Source organism: Rhinichthys klamathensis, unplaced genomic scaffold, assembly GCF_029890125.1.
Source record: "Rhinichthys klamathensis goyatoka isolate OS25496 unplaced genomic scaffold, OSU_Roscu_1.1 h1tg000404l_1, whole genome shotgun sequence".
NCBI classification, from domain to species: domain Eukaryota; kingdom Metazoa; phylum Chordata; class Actinopteri; order Cypriniformes; family Leuciscidae; genus Rhinichthys; species Rhinichthys klamathensis.
In genome coordinates this window covers 1334094-1354317 of record NW_026606905.1, presented here as the reverse complement: position 1 = coordinate 1354317, position 20224 = coordinate 1334094, and the positions used below count along the sequence as shown (strand labels likewise).

Sequence of the window (20224 nt, the reverse complement as noted above, 5' to 3'; positions counted from 1 at the left end):
TTAGCAAAAAGTTACAATATTTTTTATATTCTAATAAATAGAAATATTTGTAGTGGATGCGATGCTTTTGAACATTTTTCCTGTGGCATGCTGTGTTTTAATGTTTTAACTACAGCGAGGATTGCTTGGCGCATGATAATAGCAGAACTCATGGTCTGAGAAAATATTTTTGCAAAAATGCACAATAAAGCCTATCTGTTTCCATTAAAAATATAAAGCAATTAAGAATACTATTTGGCCAGTGGAGAAGATTAAAAAAACATTTCTCTGAAATGTATTTTATACTAGTTGGTTTATTTATTCAAAAACAAGGCAAGGATAGGCTACTAAATGATTTTTAGCAATGTAATGTGACGGCACATTCGTATCTCATATTTTCCTAATGTCTTGTACTGTTAAACATGGTATCACGTGGATGAATATGCATATGCAATTGATATGCAGATGAGGATATGCATAGTAAAACTATTTTAAGCTCCATATATGGTTATTTCGGGGTGGAGACGCATGTGCGCACAATCTTCCACTGAATGGGATGTATAAAAGTAATTTTGCGCAGGTTCTGGCATATGTACGATTTTATAAGTCTGAATATTTTTTGCCGTACGCCATTTTTGGCTTTCGGGCGCACGTACACTTTTAGTAAGGATCCTATGCACAGTTTTATAAATGAGACCCCAGGACAGTAAAAAAATCCTTGGCATTGAGCCCTTTGTCGGAGAGGGCCACATTGCTTTTGCCTTTCATATAAAATTAAGACAACTCCACTCGAGCCTCGCTTGCAACTTGGGAGTGCGTTTTTTAAGCTAAATTAACTTTCATGAGTTCACATCTACATATAATTATTATGGTGAGGGTTATGCGTATTTGGCGTGCTGTCCGGGTGGAGGGCTCAGAGCTCGGAATTTCTGCCCGAACCCAGAGTACTCCCCCCGTTGGTAAGAGTAGATGGAACTAGAGATGGAACTAGAAGTGAGGAGATGGGGTGGAGGTGGGATGCTGATAAACTGTCAAGGAATCAAAGGAGGGTTATGCTGTTATTTATCTTGTCCTGAGTTGATTACAGATTGATCTCCACCTGTGCTGATTGGGTTAATCATCTGCACCTGCTCCTCCCGAACCTTGTTAATAAAACATCATTTCACGAGTTCACATCTACATATAATTATTATGGTGAGGGTTATGCATATTTGGCGTGCTGTCTGGGTGGAGGGCTCAGAGCTCGGAATTTCTGCCCGAACCCAGAGTACTCCCCCCAATAAGCAAAAGAGCAAAAGGACAGCCGCCAGACTATAACCCCCAAAGATGCAGGGAATTTGGTGGGCTGGCGTTTCAATAAGCTTGATCGCTTGACCGGGATATCTCCATGGCGTTTAACGGGTAAGTCCTGCCGACCGATGGACGGGGAGCGGCGGGGCTCGAAAAAACGGCTCACCGGGAGGGCCCATGTAGCTTCTGACATGAACGGTTCAACGGCTTTGGGATATTGGGCTCTACCGGCCGCCTGCGAGGTGGAATGAAATTAAAAAATGCCGGCTGGGCAGAAAAGATAGATGCGTGTCGAGTCCGCTGGGAGACCAATGCTCGCTGGACAGAGGTAATGGAAAGATAGATACACGCTGTGTCCGCTGGGAGACCGGTTCTCGCTGGTCGGGAGAGAGTAGAGATAAGTGCACAGTACGTCCGTTGGGAGACCAATGCTCGATGGACGGGAGAGAATAGAGATAAGTACACAGTACGTCCGCTGGGAGACCAATGCTCGCTGGACGGGAGAGAGTAGGGATAAGTACATAGTACGTCTGCTTGGAGATCAATGCTCGCTGGACAGAGAAAGAAGAAACATAGATGCATGCAATGTCCGCTGGGAAACCAATGCTCGCTGGACAGAGAAAGAAGAAACACAGATGCATGCAATGTCCGCTGGGAGACCAATGCTCGCTGGACAGAGAAAGAAGAAACATAGATGCATGCAACATCCGCTGGTAGACCATTGTTCGTTGGACAGAGAAAGAAGAAACATAGATGCATGCAATGTCCGCTGGGAGACCAATGCTGGCTGGACAGAGAAAGAAGAAACATAGATGCATGCAATGTCCGCTGGGAGACCAATGCTCGCTGGACAAAGAAGAAACAGATGCATGCAACGTCCGCTGGGAGACCAATGCTCGCTGGACAGAGAAAGAAGAAACATAGATGCATGCAACGTCCGCTGGGAGACCAATGCTCGCTGGACAGAAAAAGAAGAAGCATAGATGCATGCAACATCCGCTAGGAGACCAATGCTCGCTGGACAGAGAAAGAAACAGATTCATGCAACGTCCGCTGGGAGACCAATGCTCGCTGGACAGAGAAAGAACCATAGATGCATGCAACGTCCTCTGGGAGACCACTGCTCGCTGGACAGAGAAAGAAGAAACAGATGCAAGCAACATCCGCTGGGAGACCAATGCTCGCTGGACAGAGAAAGAAGAAACATAGATGCAAGCAACGTCCTCTGAGATACCACTGCTCGCTGGACAGAGAAAGAAGAAACATAGATGCAAGCAACATCCGCTGGGAGACTAATGCTTGCTGGACAGAGAAAGAGGAAACATAGATGCATGCAACGTCAGCTGGGAGACCAATGCTCGCTGGACAGAGAAAGAAGAAACAGATGCATGCAACATCCGCTGGGAGACCAATGCTCGCTGGACTGAGAAAATCATCAATTAGGGGTTTTAACAGGAATATTAATTCTGAATAGTGAGGAACTGGAGAGAAGACATCACTGCTGCAGCAGTGGAGAAACTTACCTGGAGAAATTGAGCTCCTGCAGGAGCAGAGGAGACATCACTGCTGTGACAGTGGAGAAAATTAGCCAGAGAAACAGAGCTCCTGCGGGAGCAGAGGAGACATCACTGCTGCGACAGTGGAGAAAATAGCCAGAGAAACAGAGCTCCTGCGGGAGCAGAGAAGACATCACTGCTGCGGCAGTGTAGAAAATTAGCCAGAGAAACAGAGCTCCTGCGGGAGCAGAGGAGACATCACTGCTGTGGCAGTGTACAAAATTATCCAGAGAAACAGAGCTCCTGCTGGAGCAGAGGATACATCACTGCTGCGGCAGTGGAGAAAATAGCCAGAGAAACAGAGCTCCTGCTGGAGCAGAGGAGACATCACTGCTGCGGCTGTGTAGAAGATTAGCCAGAGAAACAGAGCTCCTGCGGGAGCAGAGGAGACATCACTGCTGCGGCAGTGGAGAAAATTAGCCAGAGAAACAGAGGTCCTGCTGGAGCAGAGGAGACATCACTGCTGCGACAGTGGAGAAAATAGCCAGAGAAACAGAGCTCCTGCTGGAGCAGAGGAGACATCACTGCTGCGGCAGTGGAGAAAATAGCCAGAGAAACAGAGCTCCTGCGGGAGCAGAGAAGACATCACTGCTGCGGCTGTGTAGAAGATTAGCCAGAGAAAAAGAGCTCCTGCGGGAGCAGAGGAAACATCACTGCTGTGGCAGTGGAGAAAATTAGCCAGAGAAACAGAGCTCCTGCGGGAGCAGAGGATACATCACTGCTGCGGCAGTGGAGAAAATAGCCAGAGAAACAGAGCTCCTGCGGGAGCAGAGAAGACATCACTGCTGCGGCGGTGTAGAAGATTAGCCAGAGAAAAAGAGCTCCTGCGGGAGCAGAGGAAACATCACTGTTGTGGCAGTGGAGAAAATTAGCCAGAGAAACAGAGCTCCTGCTGGAGCAGAGGAGACATCACTGCTGCGGCTGTGTAGAAGATTAGCCAGAGAAACAGAGCTCCTGCGGGAGCAGAGAAGACATCACTGCTGCGGCAGTGGAGAAAATTAGCCAGAGAAACAGAGGTCCTGCTGGAGCAGAGGAGACATCACTGCTGCGGCAGTGGAGAAAATAGCCAGAGAAACAGAGCTCCTGCGTGAGCAGAGGAGACATCACTGCTGCGGCAGTGGAGAAACTTACCTGGGCAAATTGAGTTCCTGTGGTGTGAGGCATAGCGAAGGGAGGAGTAGATTGGGGCCTGGCGGGCCGGGCCGATGCTCGTCTTCTTGCGTGTTAATCAAAGACTCGAGGAAGAGGAGGTGAGAGATTAAATCCTTGCAGGATTATGCGCATCTGAAGTTTAAGTGGCCGAGCAAAGATAGCAGTTCGCGTTTAGAACAGTGGAAATCAACTGTATCCAAGTTAATGCCCAGAATTCAAATGGACGAGGCTGAATCCATGGTTTTAACTTGTGCAATTGGAATCCCGAGCTCAGCAGAAACTGTGCGGGGCTGAGAGATCGATTATTAAACGTTTGAAAATGGTCTTATTTTCTCAGTTTATTTAGTTTATTTTCATCATTTCCATTTTTTCCGTTTATTTAGTTTATTTTCATCATTTCTATGGGTCACATTCCCTGCCGATTTGTTCGTTCTGAATCAGAAAAACCAACAGTGAAGCTGTGGGCTTAAATTACTTACTTCTAAAATAAAAATACATTTATGCTATAACTTTAAGTTTCGAAGCAATTTTGTAAATAAATTCCAGGACAGTGTTAACGAAAGGTTCTTAATGATTCTGTGTGCAATCTGCACGTAATGTGCGACCTACTGTTTACGTGTGAGTTTACGCCGCAAGGAAGCATCGCGTTAATGAATGATTTCATCGAATCATCGAATCGAAGATTCTTAATCGAACGGGAAGAGCGCGATTCGGACATGTTAGGAAGGTAGGCTACTGCGGGGCCAAATGCTGATAAACTGTCAAGGAATCAAAGGAGGGTTATGCTGTTATTTATCTTGTCCTGAGTTGATTACAGATTGATCTCCACCTGTGCTGATTGGGTTAATCATCTGCACCTGCTCCTCCCGAACCTTGTCAATAAAACATCATTTATTGTAGAAGTCTATCTAAAAAAAAAATATTTTCTGCATATGCAACATTTGATTAAATGTGATGACGTGTGTATGTTAGCTTTCACTGTTACGCTGATGATACTCAGCTCTATATTTCTTTGTGCCCCGATGAAACTTATCAATTCACAAAATTAACGGAATGCAAAATTGGATGACTAGTAATTAATTCTGAAAAAACAGAGATTCTAATTATTGGACCAAAAAACTCTGCACGTAATAACCTAGAATAGTGTCTAACACTTGATGGATGTTCTGACAAGTCTTTGTCGTCAGTTAGGAACCTGGGTGTGCTCTTTGATACCAATCTTTCATTTGAAAGCCTCATTTCTAGCATCTGTAAAACCACATTCTTCCATCTTAAAATTATATCTAAATTACGACATATGCTCTCAATGACAATTGTGGAACAGTTAGTTAATTTGTTCGTGACCTCAAGGCTATATTATTGTAATGCTCTACTGGGTAGTTGCCCTGCACGCTTAATAAACAAACTCCAGCTGGTCCAAAAACGTAGCAGCTAGAGTCCTTACTAGAACCAGGAATTATGACCTAGCCCAGTTCTGTCACTGCATTGGCTCCCTGTTAAACATTGTATAAATTTTAAAATCTTGCTAATTACTTACAAAGCCCTAAATGGTTGAGCTCTTAATGCATTATAGTCCTTAACGTCCATATCAAAATCGACTACTGGCAGTAGATCATTTTCCTATTTAGCACCTAAACTCTGGAACAGTCTTCCTAGAAGCAGACACACTCTGTCAGTTTAAATCTGGACTAAAAACACATCTTTTTATCCTGGCATAACACATTATCAATTTCTATTAGCGGTGTGACAAGACAGTTAGCTCACGAGACGAGACACAAGATTGGGTTCATGAGAACGAGACAAGATTTTTGCACTGATTTTTTTAAGAAATCCTCAATGACAAAATTCATGTCTGCAGGTGCATTTTGAAATGTTTTAACTAATCATCTTGTAATGAATGTCAGTTCAGTTTCAGTATGAATTATCATATACATTGAAAGACAACAATATACAAGCACAAGCACGGTTTTGCCACAAACTCAACTGACTAGCTTCTCTCCTGTATGATTTCATATGAGTCTCTTCAGACCTTACTGTACATTAATTATGAGCTTCCAGAACTTCTGATTGAGGCTGTGTGTGATCTCCTTATTGAACTCGTTTTCACAAATTGAACATAGAAATAAAAAGTATAAATGACAAAAATAAATAATGTTTTTTCTTAGTCTTATTAAGTGCAAACAATAAGTGCAACCATAATCAAAGTACTCTCTCAATAATCAAAGTACAAACAGAGACCAAAACTAAGATGTGGTCACAACTACACAGCCAAGCCTAAGATGGGTTTTATATTCGGAGACAGGCTATTGTATGTAGCCTATTTGCATCAGGGAGCTGGCGTTTTACTTTCACTTTCAAATTCGTGATCGCGCACGTGATCGTGATTCCTGCTGCACTGTGTGCGACTCTGCAACTCGTGCTGGATGAGCAGACCAGACGTTTAATTGAAGTTACCATTATCTAACTAAATTAAATGGCTTTTATTTCTGTAAAGAAAGCAAAACGACAGTGGAGGTGGTGCCGCGGTGGGCACCGTAATGTAATCGTAGCTGTGGCATATTCTATGCTAATTTCACCCTCACACTCTATCATGCGATATCGCGAGAAACCTTTTCCCGTGACGAGAAATCTCGTCAAATTTTTTATCTCGTCACATCCATAATTTCTATAATTCAAATAATTTAAAATGATTGTTAGGCTGCATAAATTTGGTCAGCCGGAACCAAGAACACTTCCCATAACACCTGATGTATTAGTTACATCATTAGAAAAAAGGCATCTATGCTAATATTAGTCTCTCTGTTTATCGCGAGGTTTACCGTAGTCTGCCGGATCCAGATCAGATGAAGGATCTGCGCCTAGACACGACCACAACGCAGCTCTGAAGTGTCAGCAGAGACTGTATCAACTAGACTATCCCCTCTGGAGGCCTCCTCGGCCTCCCCCTGCCCTTTCCATCTGTACAGATAAAAACATTGTCAGGGTGATTCCCGTTCACATGGATCCACGTAAACTTGTAATTTCGCAATGTCACTTTGCAAAGAAAGACTACGTGCCCGCGCACATACGTATTCAAACGCGCATACCTATAGACTAAACTCGTAGTACGCATGTCCATATGCCGTCACCATTTTTTGCGGATTCACGTTTTTGAGGTTTGCACGGAGATGATAACAGTATCGTTTTCAAAACCTATTTCAAAGTTTCCATTCTCAGGCAACAAACACCGTTGTCATGTAAATTAATGGCCAGAACACATTAAAAGTTTTCGTTTGAGGGCGGTGTCGTATAAGCATAGTTAATAACTAATGATTTTTGCAACAGAAATGAATCAATCAAAAACGTACTTAAACTGGAATATGACTTTCTTCTAGAGCTGCTCTACAGCCAAAACAATCTTTGTTCCATTCATTTCCTATTATCACTGTAAAGCTGCTTTGAAACAATCTGTATTGTAAAAAGCGCTATATAAATGAAGGTGACTTGATTTGACTTGTCTATGTAAATATGCAATTTACAACAGCTGTGTGGTGCTGGAAAAGCTTGAAAATGCACCTTGAAAATGGTTGAAAAGTGCTTTCATTTGACTTTGGAAAAAGTGTATGAACCCTTTGAAACTCACCTATGACTGAGATTTTTCAAATTGTTCCGATGGATTTGCATGCATTAAACAATAATCTGTTTTCTTTATGTGCACAGCGACACCTGACCCAGGAGAAGATCCGAAAGTGTCCAGGGCAAAGTTTTTTATCCGAGATGAATTTTTGGTATGAATAATTATGTGTTTATGTTTTCCTTATTGTCACTATCTATAATGTTAAGTCACTATCAATGTTGGTATAACAGATATGTATGAGCTGTAGTAAACTTTTAAACAATAAAGTTAAAAAGTGTACTACAGCTCATACACATCAGTTGTTGCCTGACATGACGTGTGTTTGCATGAACCCACAGAAAATCAGCACAGCGAGTGGCACAGACAAACACTACTGCTATCCTCACTTTACCTGTGCCGTGGACACGGAAAACATCCGTCGTGTATTCAATGACTGTCGTGACATTATTCAGAGGATGCATCTCCGCCAGTATGAACTCTTGTGATTAGCTGCCTGGATCGGTTGTTCCTCCAATCAACACTTCTCCAGTCCCACATCACATGGGCTGAACTACTGAAGAGTGACAATGTTGTAATGTTTTTTCCTTTTTCTGCTTTTCACTTGTTTGCTTTCCTTTTTTTATTTATTTTAGTCTATATATGAGATCTGAAGTGAGAGGGGGAAGAATGATATGAATGTGTGTGTATAAGATGAAATTAGTACTATTTTGTGTTTGTGTCACTCCCAGGTCATTCCTTTCTTTATATTTTGTTTTGTTTTTCAGCATTGGCTGGCTTTAGATGAGGTTAGATTAGATGTGATTAAACCAGCTGATGTAATGAAAACCTGTGGTAACCTGTGACCTGTGTCAGGGTGGTTTGACCTTTCCCCTCCACCTAATGAAGGGGATATTGGAGTACTTGACATAGGAGTGAAGGGGTACATGAAGGGTTTAATTTTGCAGGAGGCAAAATTCACAATGTAGCACCTCTATATTTATCCTTTTTTACCATTTTTTTTAGTCTAGTTTCATTTTTAATTGCCTTTTTTTGTTGCTTTTTTTTCTGCAAAGCGTGCAGAAAGGACTTCAGGGCTAGATAGGAGTTTGTAACCAATTACAGAGCACAGAGCGTAGTGTAGGAGCAGGGGCCTGTGGGATTTGCATTTTTTGCGGCAGCAAGCGTCCATCTTGGGAGATCCGCCACTGGCCAACCGATGCCTCCTTTACTATGGGCAGCCCCCATTTTGGAGGTAGTCTTAAATATAGATAAACAGAAAAACAATATATTTTCAAGGGGTTTGTTTTGTTAATCCTAAAAAATGTGCAAGGTCACTCAATCTTGTACAGGACTTCAAAATGTTATTTTGTATAACTTCAACAAGAAAGACAACTTTGACTTGTAGAAGCTCTTTGTGCCTTTGAGTATGGCTGTACCTGTAAATGAGGATGAAGTATGTGTGATGGACAGCGCTGTACAGCTTGATGTCAAATATTACATGCAGCACAGCGTGCTGATGGGAAATCTCTCTGTAGACTGAGTTTTTTTTCTGGTTTATAAAACTACTTAATGTCTTTTACTATAAAATGAAGAAAAATTAGGCAAAAAATATTGTATACAATATGCAAAATTAACCACTTTGTTCAGAAACTGCAAATACAATATGTCTTAAAATTCTTTCTTTGAATTTCTGTTTTCGTCAAACGGACTCAGCTTTAAAACATTGGAAATCTTTTCAAAATTTCCAAAATTTTGTCCGGTTTCAGGAAGGGCACATTTTTAGAAGCCGCGTATTGCAGACTGTACGCAGGGTCGTGCCGGTGAAAGCGTGTAGATATGTGTGATTGCATGCGTGTGCGCATACACATGCAGATACTATACCACATTGTACTGTACATCTGCACCCTATGTGTACATATACATTTATAAAAACGTGAAAACATATATTCTATAAATATATATGTACAATTATTCATAATAATATGTGTGCCTATATGTATACATATTTATGAATGTTTAGCGAGGTTGTATGCATAGCTATGCATATACAAACATAATATAGAAGGAATGAGGAAGTAAGACTAGCGATTCCTTACTGGCCGTCCTGAGCGCATGCTGACTGCGCTGGCATTGTGAATGTGAGCACTGATAGTGTAAACCTCACAGCTTGAGTGGGCCCATACGGTCTCTCTCACTCACCAGTGGGACAGTTATCATAAGTCAAAGTAATAGTGCACCCCAAAATTTTTATATTTTTCATCATTTGTATATCAAATGTACATCAAATGTACAGAAATAACTGCATGACAAATCACCAAAAATACAATGTGTATTCAAAAGATAAATAAACAGCATGCAGATTCAATTTTCATTTTAATGAAAAATATTACTAATATATTAAACACGAGTGACTGCCTAGATTACTCATATTTAAAACACTATAAGCACTCGAGTCCATGCAAAATGCCCCATAAATTGTTAATTTGGATCCTTGACTGTACTCTTGCGGTTCAATTCTCAACTGGTGAAGTGCAGGGACAGTGTGTGGCGTAACTTTAGGCTGTGAATGGCTGTAACACTGGTAGATAGGCTTTATTCTCTTTACTCTACTCTGCAGCTTTTACATGTTCAAATTTATTTCAGAAATTTAAATTATAGTGACAATAAAGAAAAATTAAAAATAAAAATAAAAACTATTCTTTTTCATTTCTTAACGATTATTTTAATAACGAGGCACATTAGAAGACCTTGGTCTTTGTTTAAAATGGAGATGTGGGAAGAAATGTAATTTTGCAAATAAAATACCTCTAAAAGAAATCCGAGTTTACCTTTGAATTGAGTAATGTGTGATGATCGCCACTTGAAAAGTTGGATGTTTTTTCCTAAAATCTGTATTTTCTTTTCCAGTTGCTAATCATCTAATACTGAAGCCATTGTTTCAAAGCTCTTCATACAGTCTGCATTTAATCTTACTTCCAAAACTTGCTCAAACCACCACAGCTTGTTCGACAAATAACACACTCACATAAAAAAACAGCACCATTAACAACAGAGCATTACATTAACTTTTAAAGTTTATTAAATGATTTTTCACATAAATTCTGGAATTTGTTTTTTGCATATAGTACAAACAACAACAAAAGTCCTGAAACCAGGGCTGAAAATATTTTTTTAAATGTATAGTATAACAATTCAGGGTTCTGGTCCACTCTCTTGCTGTAAAAAAAAAAAAAAAGTAAAAAAAAAAAAAAAACACAAATCTGACACCTGTGTAGTCTTTTCGCTGAAATTACAATTAGCCATCATATTGTAAATGTTCTGCTATACATTTCAATATAACTGTTGAAATGCACATGTTATTTTTTTTATACAGAATTCTTTAATGTATTTTTAATAGTTTGGAAAGGAGTCTATACATTTGCACCACATTTTTCAAATGCTAAAAGTATTTTACAGGTGGTGGAGTATGAATGACAAAAGTGTTCATGGATTTTTGGAGATGTGGACATTGAATGCATTTTTGTGTGAACATGATATATTTACCAGTGTTGTCCACATAGACTTCTGTTTAGCTGACTATGAAGAGTTTTGACAGTGTGACTTCAGTGTGGACCAATGCAAAGTAGAAACAACAACAACAAAAAATACTACTTCACAGTTTTAATTGTGCATCAAAAAAATTATTTTACATTTTAAATTAGAAAAAAAAAGACACTGAGCACATCCAAACCAGGAAACTCATTGATACTCAACATTGAATTGTATCAGAAGAACAGTTCATGTTCACAGATGTTGCAGTGCCACAAAACTGTCTTGTGCATGTTACAAAGTCTTGTACTTTGCTAGAAAGCTATTTGTCAAGTGCAGTGATCTTCTGAACATCTTTAGATGGATGAGTGTTATCATTGCAATGATCAGACAGCTGATGCAGTAAAGCGCTAACACGCTCCTCTCCTCTGGCAAAAAACACTTTGACAACCTGAAGTTGGACCTGGAGAATATTCCCTACAGGAAGTGACAGAATATACAACAACATTTAGTTAAATATCAGTTAAAGTTCTTCGACTATTGCTGTCACTAATGCTGTCTGTAATTAATGTTAATCAAAGAAAAATGACGCGATCAGAAAAAAAAACTATGCAGTCGACCACGACGACAATGCAGTCCTGAAGTGTCAACTAGTCCTGTGAAGGCCTCCTTCCCTTCCCTTCCCTTCCTTTCCCTTCCCTTTACCTCTGTACAGATAAAACGTTGTCAAAATGATTCCCGTTCACATGGATACGCGGAAGTGACAAAAAATTCTGTCAGCGTTTTCACAGATTCGTGTTTTTTAAGCTTACGCGGAGATAACGTTTTTTCAAAAAAAATTCAACACTTGCACCTTGGAACCTATTTCAAGGTTTGCGTTCTCGAGCCACCAGGCACTGTTGTTGTGCAAATGAGCGGGCTGTTAGAACGGTGTCTTGTAAGCGGCCCCTTAAGTTAATAACTAAGGATCTTTGGAACGGAAGTGAATCAATCAAAACTAACTTTAGCTGGACAATAACTTTATTCTAGAGCTGCTGTAAAGCCAAAACAATCTGTTACATTAATTTCCTATTATCACTGTAAAGCTGCTTTGAAACAATCTATATTGTTGAAAAGCGCAATATAAATGAAGGTGACTTGGCTTGACTAATGCTGTCTGTCATTACCTTTAATCAAAGAACAAAGGTAACAGAGAAAATTACTCGCTGCTCTTGACCAAAGCTTTTAATAAGGATTAATCTATATTTAATTTATAATGTATGCAGCGCAGACTGTTTGATAACTTTATTCAAATTCTGTATATATGTTAGACAGGTAGGAAGGGCACAAGTAAATAAAACAATCCTTACATAAACCCATAATAAATGTCATAAGTTCACTTAAATTAAAAAATATATATATTTTTGAAGCCTAATAAATGTAAAAAAAATAAAATAAATGGATAGCTTTCAATTACACTAATGTTGAATGGCTATAATTAATGTTTAAAATTGGGGGGGAAATCAATTCATCAAGACATCAGTAGCAGGTATTAAAATCAGTGATACTGGCCTTCATTCATAAAAAGATGTCATTAAACAAGTATTTAAAATATTCTGTCTTTGTGTTGTTTCTATATTAATGTGGAGATTAACTGTGAAATTATTACATTATAAAATCTATAAAAACGTAAGTGTTTTTAATTGCGATTAATTGCCCCAGGAGGGGCCAAGTTTGAATTTTATGTTTACAAACATTAACTGAAAATTTCGGCATTGTGCACCTTTAAGTAGCAAGTTCTACTGAAATGCACCCCTAAACCGTTCAGTCTGGATCTAATTGAGCTGGAAGTGATGATGATTGTTAACTGATCTAACATACTGATGATTGTTGCATAAACGACTACATGCAAAATAATCAAAACAATCTCTAAACTAAAATTGAATACTAAAAATCAGGTATATTCTGAAAATGATAATTGTATTTTGGATTAAACAAAGGCAGAAAGGGATGATGGACAACAAGAATTTGCCTTGGATTTACTCTACTTATCCTTTCAAGTCTTAAGCCAATAAAATACTTTTGGGTGTATTTGCTGCCCAATAATAATGGTTAAATTGGGGTTAAATTTGAATCTGAAGAAAATCTTTACATATTTGAAATGGTTTGATCCACATTGACAAAATAATCAGTATGTCTGAGAAAACCCCAGCCCGTTCTCATACCAAGGCGTCATACATGTGACGCTTTTGACATTTCGTCGAAATCTTACGCACATGGCATCCTTTAGCATCAATATGAGACGCAGAACCCAAGGCGTAATACAGGTGACGCTCGTCTAAATCCGACGCACATGGCATCCTTTAGCGTCAATATGAGATCCCAGATCCCAAGGCGTCATAACCGTAACCCTACCCCAGACCTAAACCTACCCATAACAGTGTGTGTTATATTGACGCTAAAGGATGCCATGTGCGTAAGATTTCGACGAAATGTCATATGGCGTCACCTATATGACGCCAAAGGATGAGAATGTGTTGGAAAACCCGCCTGAAAACATTCCACAAAAAAGAACAAATTCCACTTCTGGATTCGCTATAGTATTTCTGTTCCCTTGTGAATAGATACAATGGGTCTGACAACAAAACCCTCATCATGGTTCTGCATTCAAAAGGTCTAAAGGTTTGTTTTCTATATAATAGCTCACCTTATGACAAATGTGAAAACAAAATGGCTAAACCTAAAAAACTAATATTGCATTAAGACAATAAGTCATTAAGTTCTGCATCACTGAAAAATATTCTCACATCTATTTCCTTGGTTTCTCTGGGGGTGCTTTCACTGTCAGAGTTTGGTTTATTTGGATGATGTGAACGCAGTTTTCCGAAATCAGGTGTGTACCTGCGAACCGTATCAGGGTCTGCCTTAAAGGGTGGTCTGGGGTCTTCTTGTGAACTCTGGTACGCTTCACTGATGAAATGAACAATCTTACTAAATCGAGGAAGTAAACCACTATTAATGACGTATGACTTGATAAAATGTCTGCATTACGTAGTGCAAACCATGGAACAAAACGCTGCGTCTGATATTGTCGCTATGGGGAACGCCATCCGTGTGACGGACTGTCGTCAGCCAACAAATTGGCTTCAGACACCGGTTTCATGACAAGCTGGGCGCCCGTAGGTGTAAAAGGGCACCTGTAATACACGTCATCAACTCTTTCGTCTGAAGGAGACATGCAGGGAAGCCCTAGGCATGGCAACAAGACTCGGCGGCGAAGTTTCATTTCAAAGGGAATGTCTAGGTTACGTATGTAAGCCTGGTTACCTTAGAAGGGAAATGAGACGCAGCGCCGCTATGGGGAACCAATGCCCACTAAGCCATGCTGCGGGAATGTCAGCCTAACAAAGCTGTATAATATGCACAAACATGCAAACAAAGCATAATTTGACTCTACGGATTATTTAATAATTGCAAACAGTTCAGAGTGCATCCAGATGACTTAAGCCCTATTCGCACGGTATAAGTATTACCTGGTGACCTCTAGTCATTTGTAATAATTGCGGATCTGTGATCTTAACCCCCTGGGGTCGGCGCTTTTTTTCTTATCAGTGCAAAAGAGACTCAAAATAATCTGTTGATTTTGATCTAACATATAAGTGTTATACAACGTTCGATCCTGTTAAGTGTCTATTTTTTTTTGTGTATACTCACAATAAAAACAAAGTGTTGTGCTTTTTGCCAAATAAAGAAAAATAAACATGATGCGCATTCTGCCATCTCTCTCAATGTGAAGTCCATTCTGAAACGCATCCGAAAATGAACTGTAACTCAGTCACTCAGGCATAAAGCTTGAATTCTCTTCTTTTAAATGAAGTAATTTATATAAAAAAACTAGGGCTGTCAAATGATTAATCATGATTAATCACATCCAAAATAAAAGTTTTTTTTACATAATATATGTGGGTGCACTGTATAATTATTTTGTATATATATAAATACACACACATGCATGTATATTTAAGAAAAAAATATTATTTATATATAAAATATTTATATTTATATATAATATAAATCTATATACAGTATATACATGAAAATATTTCTTAAATATATACAAGCATGTGTCTGTATTTATATATATAAAATAATTATACACAGTGCACCCACATATATTATGTAAAAAAAACTTTTATTTTGGATGTGATTAATCATGATTAATCATTTGACAGCCCTAAAAAAAACAAATATTCTCAGTTTATGTAATCTGTATGAAAAGAGAGAGATGCCAGTCGTTCTCATTTCAGCTCATTAAGTGCTAATGTGACCACGCCCACGGAGAGTGCACGCTATTCAAACGCAAATAATCGGAGGCAAGATGCAAACGTCTCAACGCCCACATCAACTCGATAAAACACATCAAGTTTAATCAGAGTCATGTACTTTACGGCGCTGTGAGGAATAATACTATCGTAATAATAATCCTGGAAAATTTACCTCAGAAGTGCCGGTTTAGTTCCATTTCGAGGAGCAACGGATCCAGCTGAGGTGGAATAGTAAGTTCTTTATTCTTAAGTGCTTTGTTCTAATCGCGATATGAAAAAGTGTCTGTAAACCGCAAAAAGACTGTTTAAATATGAATCGTGTGTCTGTGTGTGAATGAATGAACTGCACAGATGTGTGTGGTTGTTTAAAACAGAACAGCTTGCATCTGTGCCGTATAAGCAACATATTAAACTGCAAATTAACATCTATATGCTAATATATCATAAAAACGATATGTTACAGACGAAATATGAATGTTTAGACAAGATTTCGTTGATTAGTTTTGGATAGATTATAAAAAATGTTACTGTAAAAAAGACTACTGTCACATCACGCCAATTTCTGCTCATATGTTAAATATATAGTATGGGATGTTTTGTCAAAAATAAAGTATATTGAAGTATCAACTAAGATGTTGTTATAGTGTTTGTTCCAATGTTCAAACTAATGAATCCTTAACTTTGAAATACGGATGATAAAATGTATACTTTTTACAAAGAAAGATTACACTTGAAATATTGTTAAAATTTTAATTGTTGTTGTGAAACATGTGAAAACTTAATAAAATAGCAAAAAATATAGTAACAAGGTAGATGTAAGCAACATCTTAATAGGTCAATATAAGCCTTCTCATTAAAATATTTATTATTGTTTTTTATTAGTGACACATTTGGGGAGAGGATATATTCCAAAACTTTCTGAAAATACAGTATGAGAATTACCTGCATAGTTACTAGAAATGTTTACCTTGGATATTATACAATTTGCATGCATACAAAATAAGTCCTCACATTCTTTCTTGTGGTACCCAGTGACACACCTGAATGAAAGGCTCATTATGCGGGTCATTATCTTCTCAGGTGTGAATCAGAGCATTATTCATGATCATACACGCACCCACGAATATTGCCTTTCCAAACAAAATGTGTCTTACAAAGTTTAACTCAATGTATTGTTTTGTGTAAATGATTAGGAAGGATGATTTTCAGATAATTTTGAAGCAAAAACTCAAGGCGACAACATCCATTAGTCAAGTCTTGTGGACACATATTTAGTATGTGTTTTGTGGCCTTATTTCAGAAACTTTAATTTTTAGTTTTTTCAATAACCATGCATAAACATTTTTCTCTCAAAAATACAAACATGTACATATGTTGCTCACATATTAAGGTAGCCCTGTATGTGCTGAATAGAGTGTAGCCCTGTTTGTGCTGAATGGAGTGTAATGACACCTATGCCATTAATGTTTATAAGTAACTGAAAAAAGCACAAATGTCAGGGCATGTCAAAACATCTCAAGGACCCCAAAAACACCTTAGACCCCTAAGGGTTAAACTAAATAACATTTATAGAATAATTATGAACTTAAATGAAACAATATCGCAATATTTCAACAAAGAAATTATTTGATCTGTTTTTACATTTTAATTCAGGGCGATTTACATTTAATTAGAGCGAGATTTTCACTCTTGCGTTGTCCTTTCCTCATACACATAATAAACATGTAGCATATTTGTAGCGCCACTCTGTGTGGTGTGCCAAAATACTTAACTATAAACTTCAATATTTCATCCAAAACGCTTTGTGACATTTTGAAAAGCCGTGCATGCATCAAGGCCACTGGAACCAGGATCGTAACTGAAACGCGCTGCATGTTATCTCTCAATACAGGAGCAGAAGCGCTGGTTCTTATTTTATTGTTTATTGTTTAAACATGCGTGTTGGATATCTTTATTATATCTTATATTTTATATGGTCTATTGGTGAAGTATAGCATTGATTACTGTGGGGGGGCTAATACAAATAATTCAGCAAAAGCAGGGATATTTAGACCAAATGGAAATCCCCGTCCCCCCCTGACAAATTGCACCTTGCTTACAACCATATTTTTAAAAACTCTTTCTGTATAGGGAACCACATAAAGGTTTTTTTTTTTTTCTGTTTTTAACAGAACTGCTTTTGAAATTACTGGTATTATACAAATGTAAATTCAGTCATTCTGTTGGATAACATTTGTTCCTTAGTGTAAAATTGAAATGCTTGGTCATTTTATTTTATAAATAAGCAAATAAAACTATATGGTGTAACAAAGGTTTAGAACTAGACAAATCTCTCTCCATTAATCTTCTGTTGCCCACCGACATCTACAATATGAAATATAGGCTATATTGTTGTCGTCTCTATTTTTTTACTTTTGATTCTATTTTTCTGTTCTAAAAGTTTGTTCTATTCGGTTTAAAATGTACTTTTACATATTTAATTTTTGCTTTCCTTAAATGTAACCAATTCTGTTGTAGCCTAATAGGCATATTTAAAATAAAAAACTTGTATTATTTTTTTTGTTCTAAAAGTTTGTTCTATTCTTTTTTATTTGTTTAATTTTTTACATATGTAATCAGTCTCATTCTTTTCGTTCAAATAATAGTCTATATTTATGCATCGTTTGTTTAAACATCTTTATTTAATAATAAAATTATTACTTTATAACATGCAGTTTCAACTCCACCAAATTTTAGGTTGTTTCATTATTGCACAGCAAATGTCAATAGTTTTTTTTTTTTCATGTTTGTTGTAGGCTTATTTGGAAATTACCATAGTTGTAGTATTTTTCATCCTTACTGTTAATTGACATTAGCTCCACTTAAAGGTGCTATATGTATTTTTTAGCGACCTCTATCGGTGATGTTTCAGATTGCAACCAATTTTTACAAGAGCGCTCGTGCTCATGCGCGTGCTCGAACACAAGAGCGAGCACTCATGGTACCGGCCACACTGAGACTTTCAACACACCGGAGAAAGCATCACACAACATGCTGGAAACTCATGTAAACTCCCACTGCAACGTTACAATAATAGGCTACTTTTATCAGCTTGACGTTGAACTAATGCTCCATGCTCGTGCCATGATAACGTTACATTGACTGCATTTAGCCGACATGTGGTGTTATCTAGCACAACACATTTCACTAACTATTCGTGTATCTTTCACAATCAGGCAGCAATGTCAACATAGCCTAGACGAATGTATAATATGATAACGAAAATGGTTAGTGAACTAGACAGAACAATTTCAGTGTAACAGTAAGATCGTAGGAAGTAACATTACTGTACTGAACGTGTCTGGAAATGTGTATTATAAACAATATGATAGTAGTGGGATGAGTGACGTTAGACAGTAGATCTAGTACATAAAATAAAAGTTACATCCTAAAGCACCTTCTTTTTGTTATCCTGGAACAGTCTTTTGTATTCATTTCATGTCTCATGTATGTTGTAGTTTACCTTGCTATTTCATTACAGTTTACCATTATTTATTTCAGCATATCTGAAAACTTGTAATTTATCACAATAAAAATAGCGGAGGTCTCTCCATAATTCAAACGCTCTGCCGATGTTGATCCGTGTTTTCGTCCTAAGTCGATCCGATTCACGTTTGGCCTGACGAGCTTCAGCAGATACATTTTTGTTTTGTTTTGTTTTTTATATTTAGCCTATGTGCAGTTTGTGTTGGAGTCTGTGTTGTGCTGGAGGCAGGTCGTTTTTTGGTGTTATCAGACTCATGTCGTTAGCTGCAGTGCCGTCGCATAGACTGTATATAAAAAGGAGAGAGGCTCGGGAGCGCGCATGCACGTCACATCCGATGGATTTCGCAGAAAATCCGACCCGGAGATTTCACATAGAAATAGGAATACTGGCCTTCAGAGGTAATAGCAAAACCCGACAAGTGGATCATTGTAATGTGTGATTACAACCCCTTCACACACAGGCAATAAAAAAAAGGATTCATTTTAGAAGAAAAGTTACATATAGCACCTTTAAGTTTAAAAATGCGGCAATTGCAACTGTTTTTCAAAATGTCCCTTTGCACCACCTGGTGGTCATTCTGCGAACAACTTTGAAATGCGACTGGTTTATTTTTGCCTGGTGACTTTAGCCAACTTTGACTTTTGCCTCTGGCTTCCAGTATGAATTAAAACGACGCATGTTTAGAGCTCAGTAATGCTCACTCCATCCTAATATGTGTAAAAATAGGAAAAATAATACTTCTCTCTAAAGAAATTTATGATAATCAATAATTTTTTCTCAAGTGTACAGAGTTTTTTTTTCAACAGTGGATGCATAAGAGGCTTATATTTCATATTAAAGACATGGACTCGTTTTTGATTTTGTATACCTCCAGACAAAAATTAAGAAATTATTGTGTCAGATTTTTATAATAATAATAATATAATATTTTTTATATATATTCTAATGATTTATAGTCAGCCTGCATGTTAACAGGTAACCCTGCAGTTTTTCGTAAAATATAAATATTTTATTATTATCTTATTATTATATTGTTATATTTATTCTTAATTACTCTTTTTTATTTTTTAATAATGAAAATGTTACTGCAATAGCAATATTTCTTATTTTGTTTAATATTTTTATTTAGCAATAATAATAATAATCATAATAATTATTATGTAATTATTATATAAGCACAAAATGTTGGGCCAAATTGTGCAGCCCTACAAACAAGCACAACAAACCAGGTGTTCATATATATTATTTATATTTGATTTGTTAAAAAAAAAGAAAAGAAAAGAAAAACACATTT

General features: G+C 37.8%; 2 protein-coding genes across 3 annotated transcripts in view; one reads left to right on the top strand and one right to left on the bottom strand.

Annotated features, from left to right (window-relative positions):
- The window catches only part of gnal (guanine nucleotide binding protein (G protein), alpha activating activity polypeptide, olfactory type), a 200119-nt gene extending 190870 nt beyond the window's left edge, over window positions 1–9249 (top strand). For both annotated transcript variants that reach the window (XM_056234747.1, XM_056234746.1), the window contains 2 exons: window positions 7677–7744; window positions 7932–9249. In XM_056234747.1, the coding sequence (XP_056090722.1) occupies window positions 7677–7744; window positions 7932–8078 (215 nt within the window). In that variant the 3' untranslated portion in view covers window positions 8079–9249. The remainder of the gene's footprint in view (window positions 1–7676; window positions 7745–7931) is intronic.
- Window positions 9250–11373: 2124 nt separating this feature from the next.
- The window catches only part of mppe1 (metallophosphoesterase 1), a 100481-nt gene continuing 91630 nt past the window's right edge, over window positions 11374–20224 (bottom strand). The window contains exon 9 of the mRNA XM_056234736.1: window positions 11374–11577. Within this exon, the coding sequence (XP_056090711.1) occupies window positions 11395–11577 (183 nt within the window). The 3' untranslated portion in view covers window positions 11374–11394. The remainder of the gene's footprint in view (window positions 11578–20224) is intronic.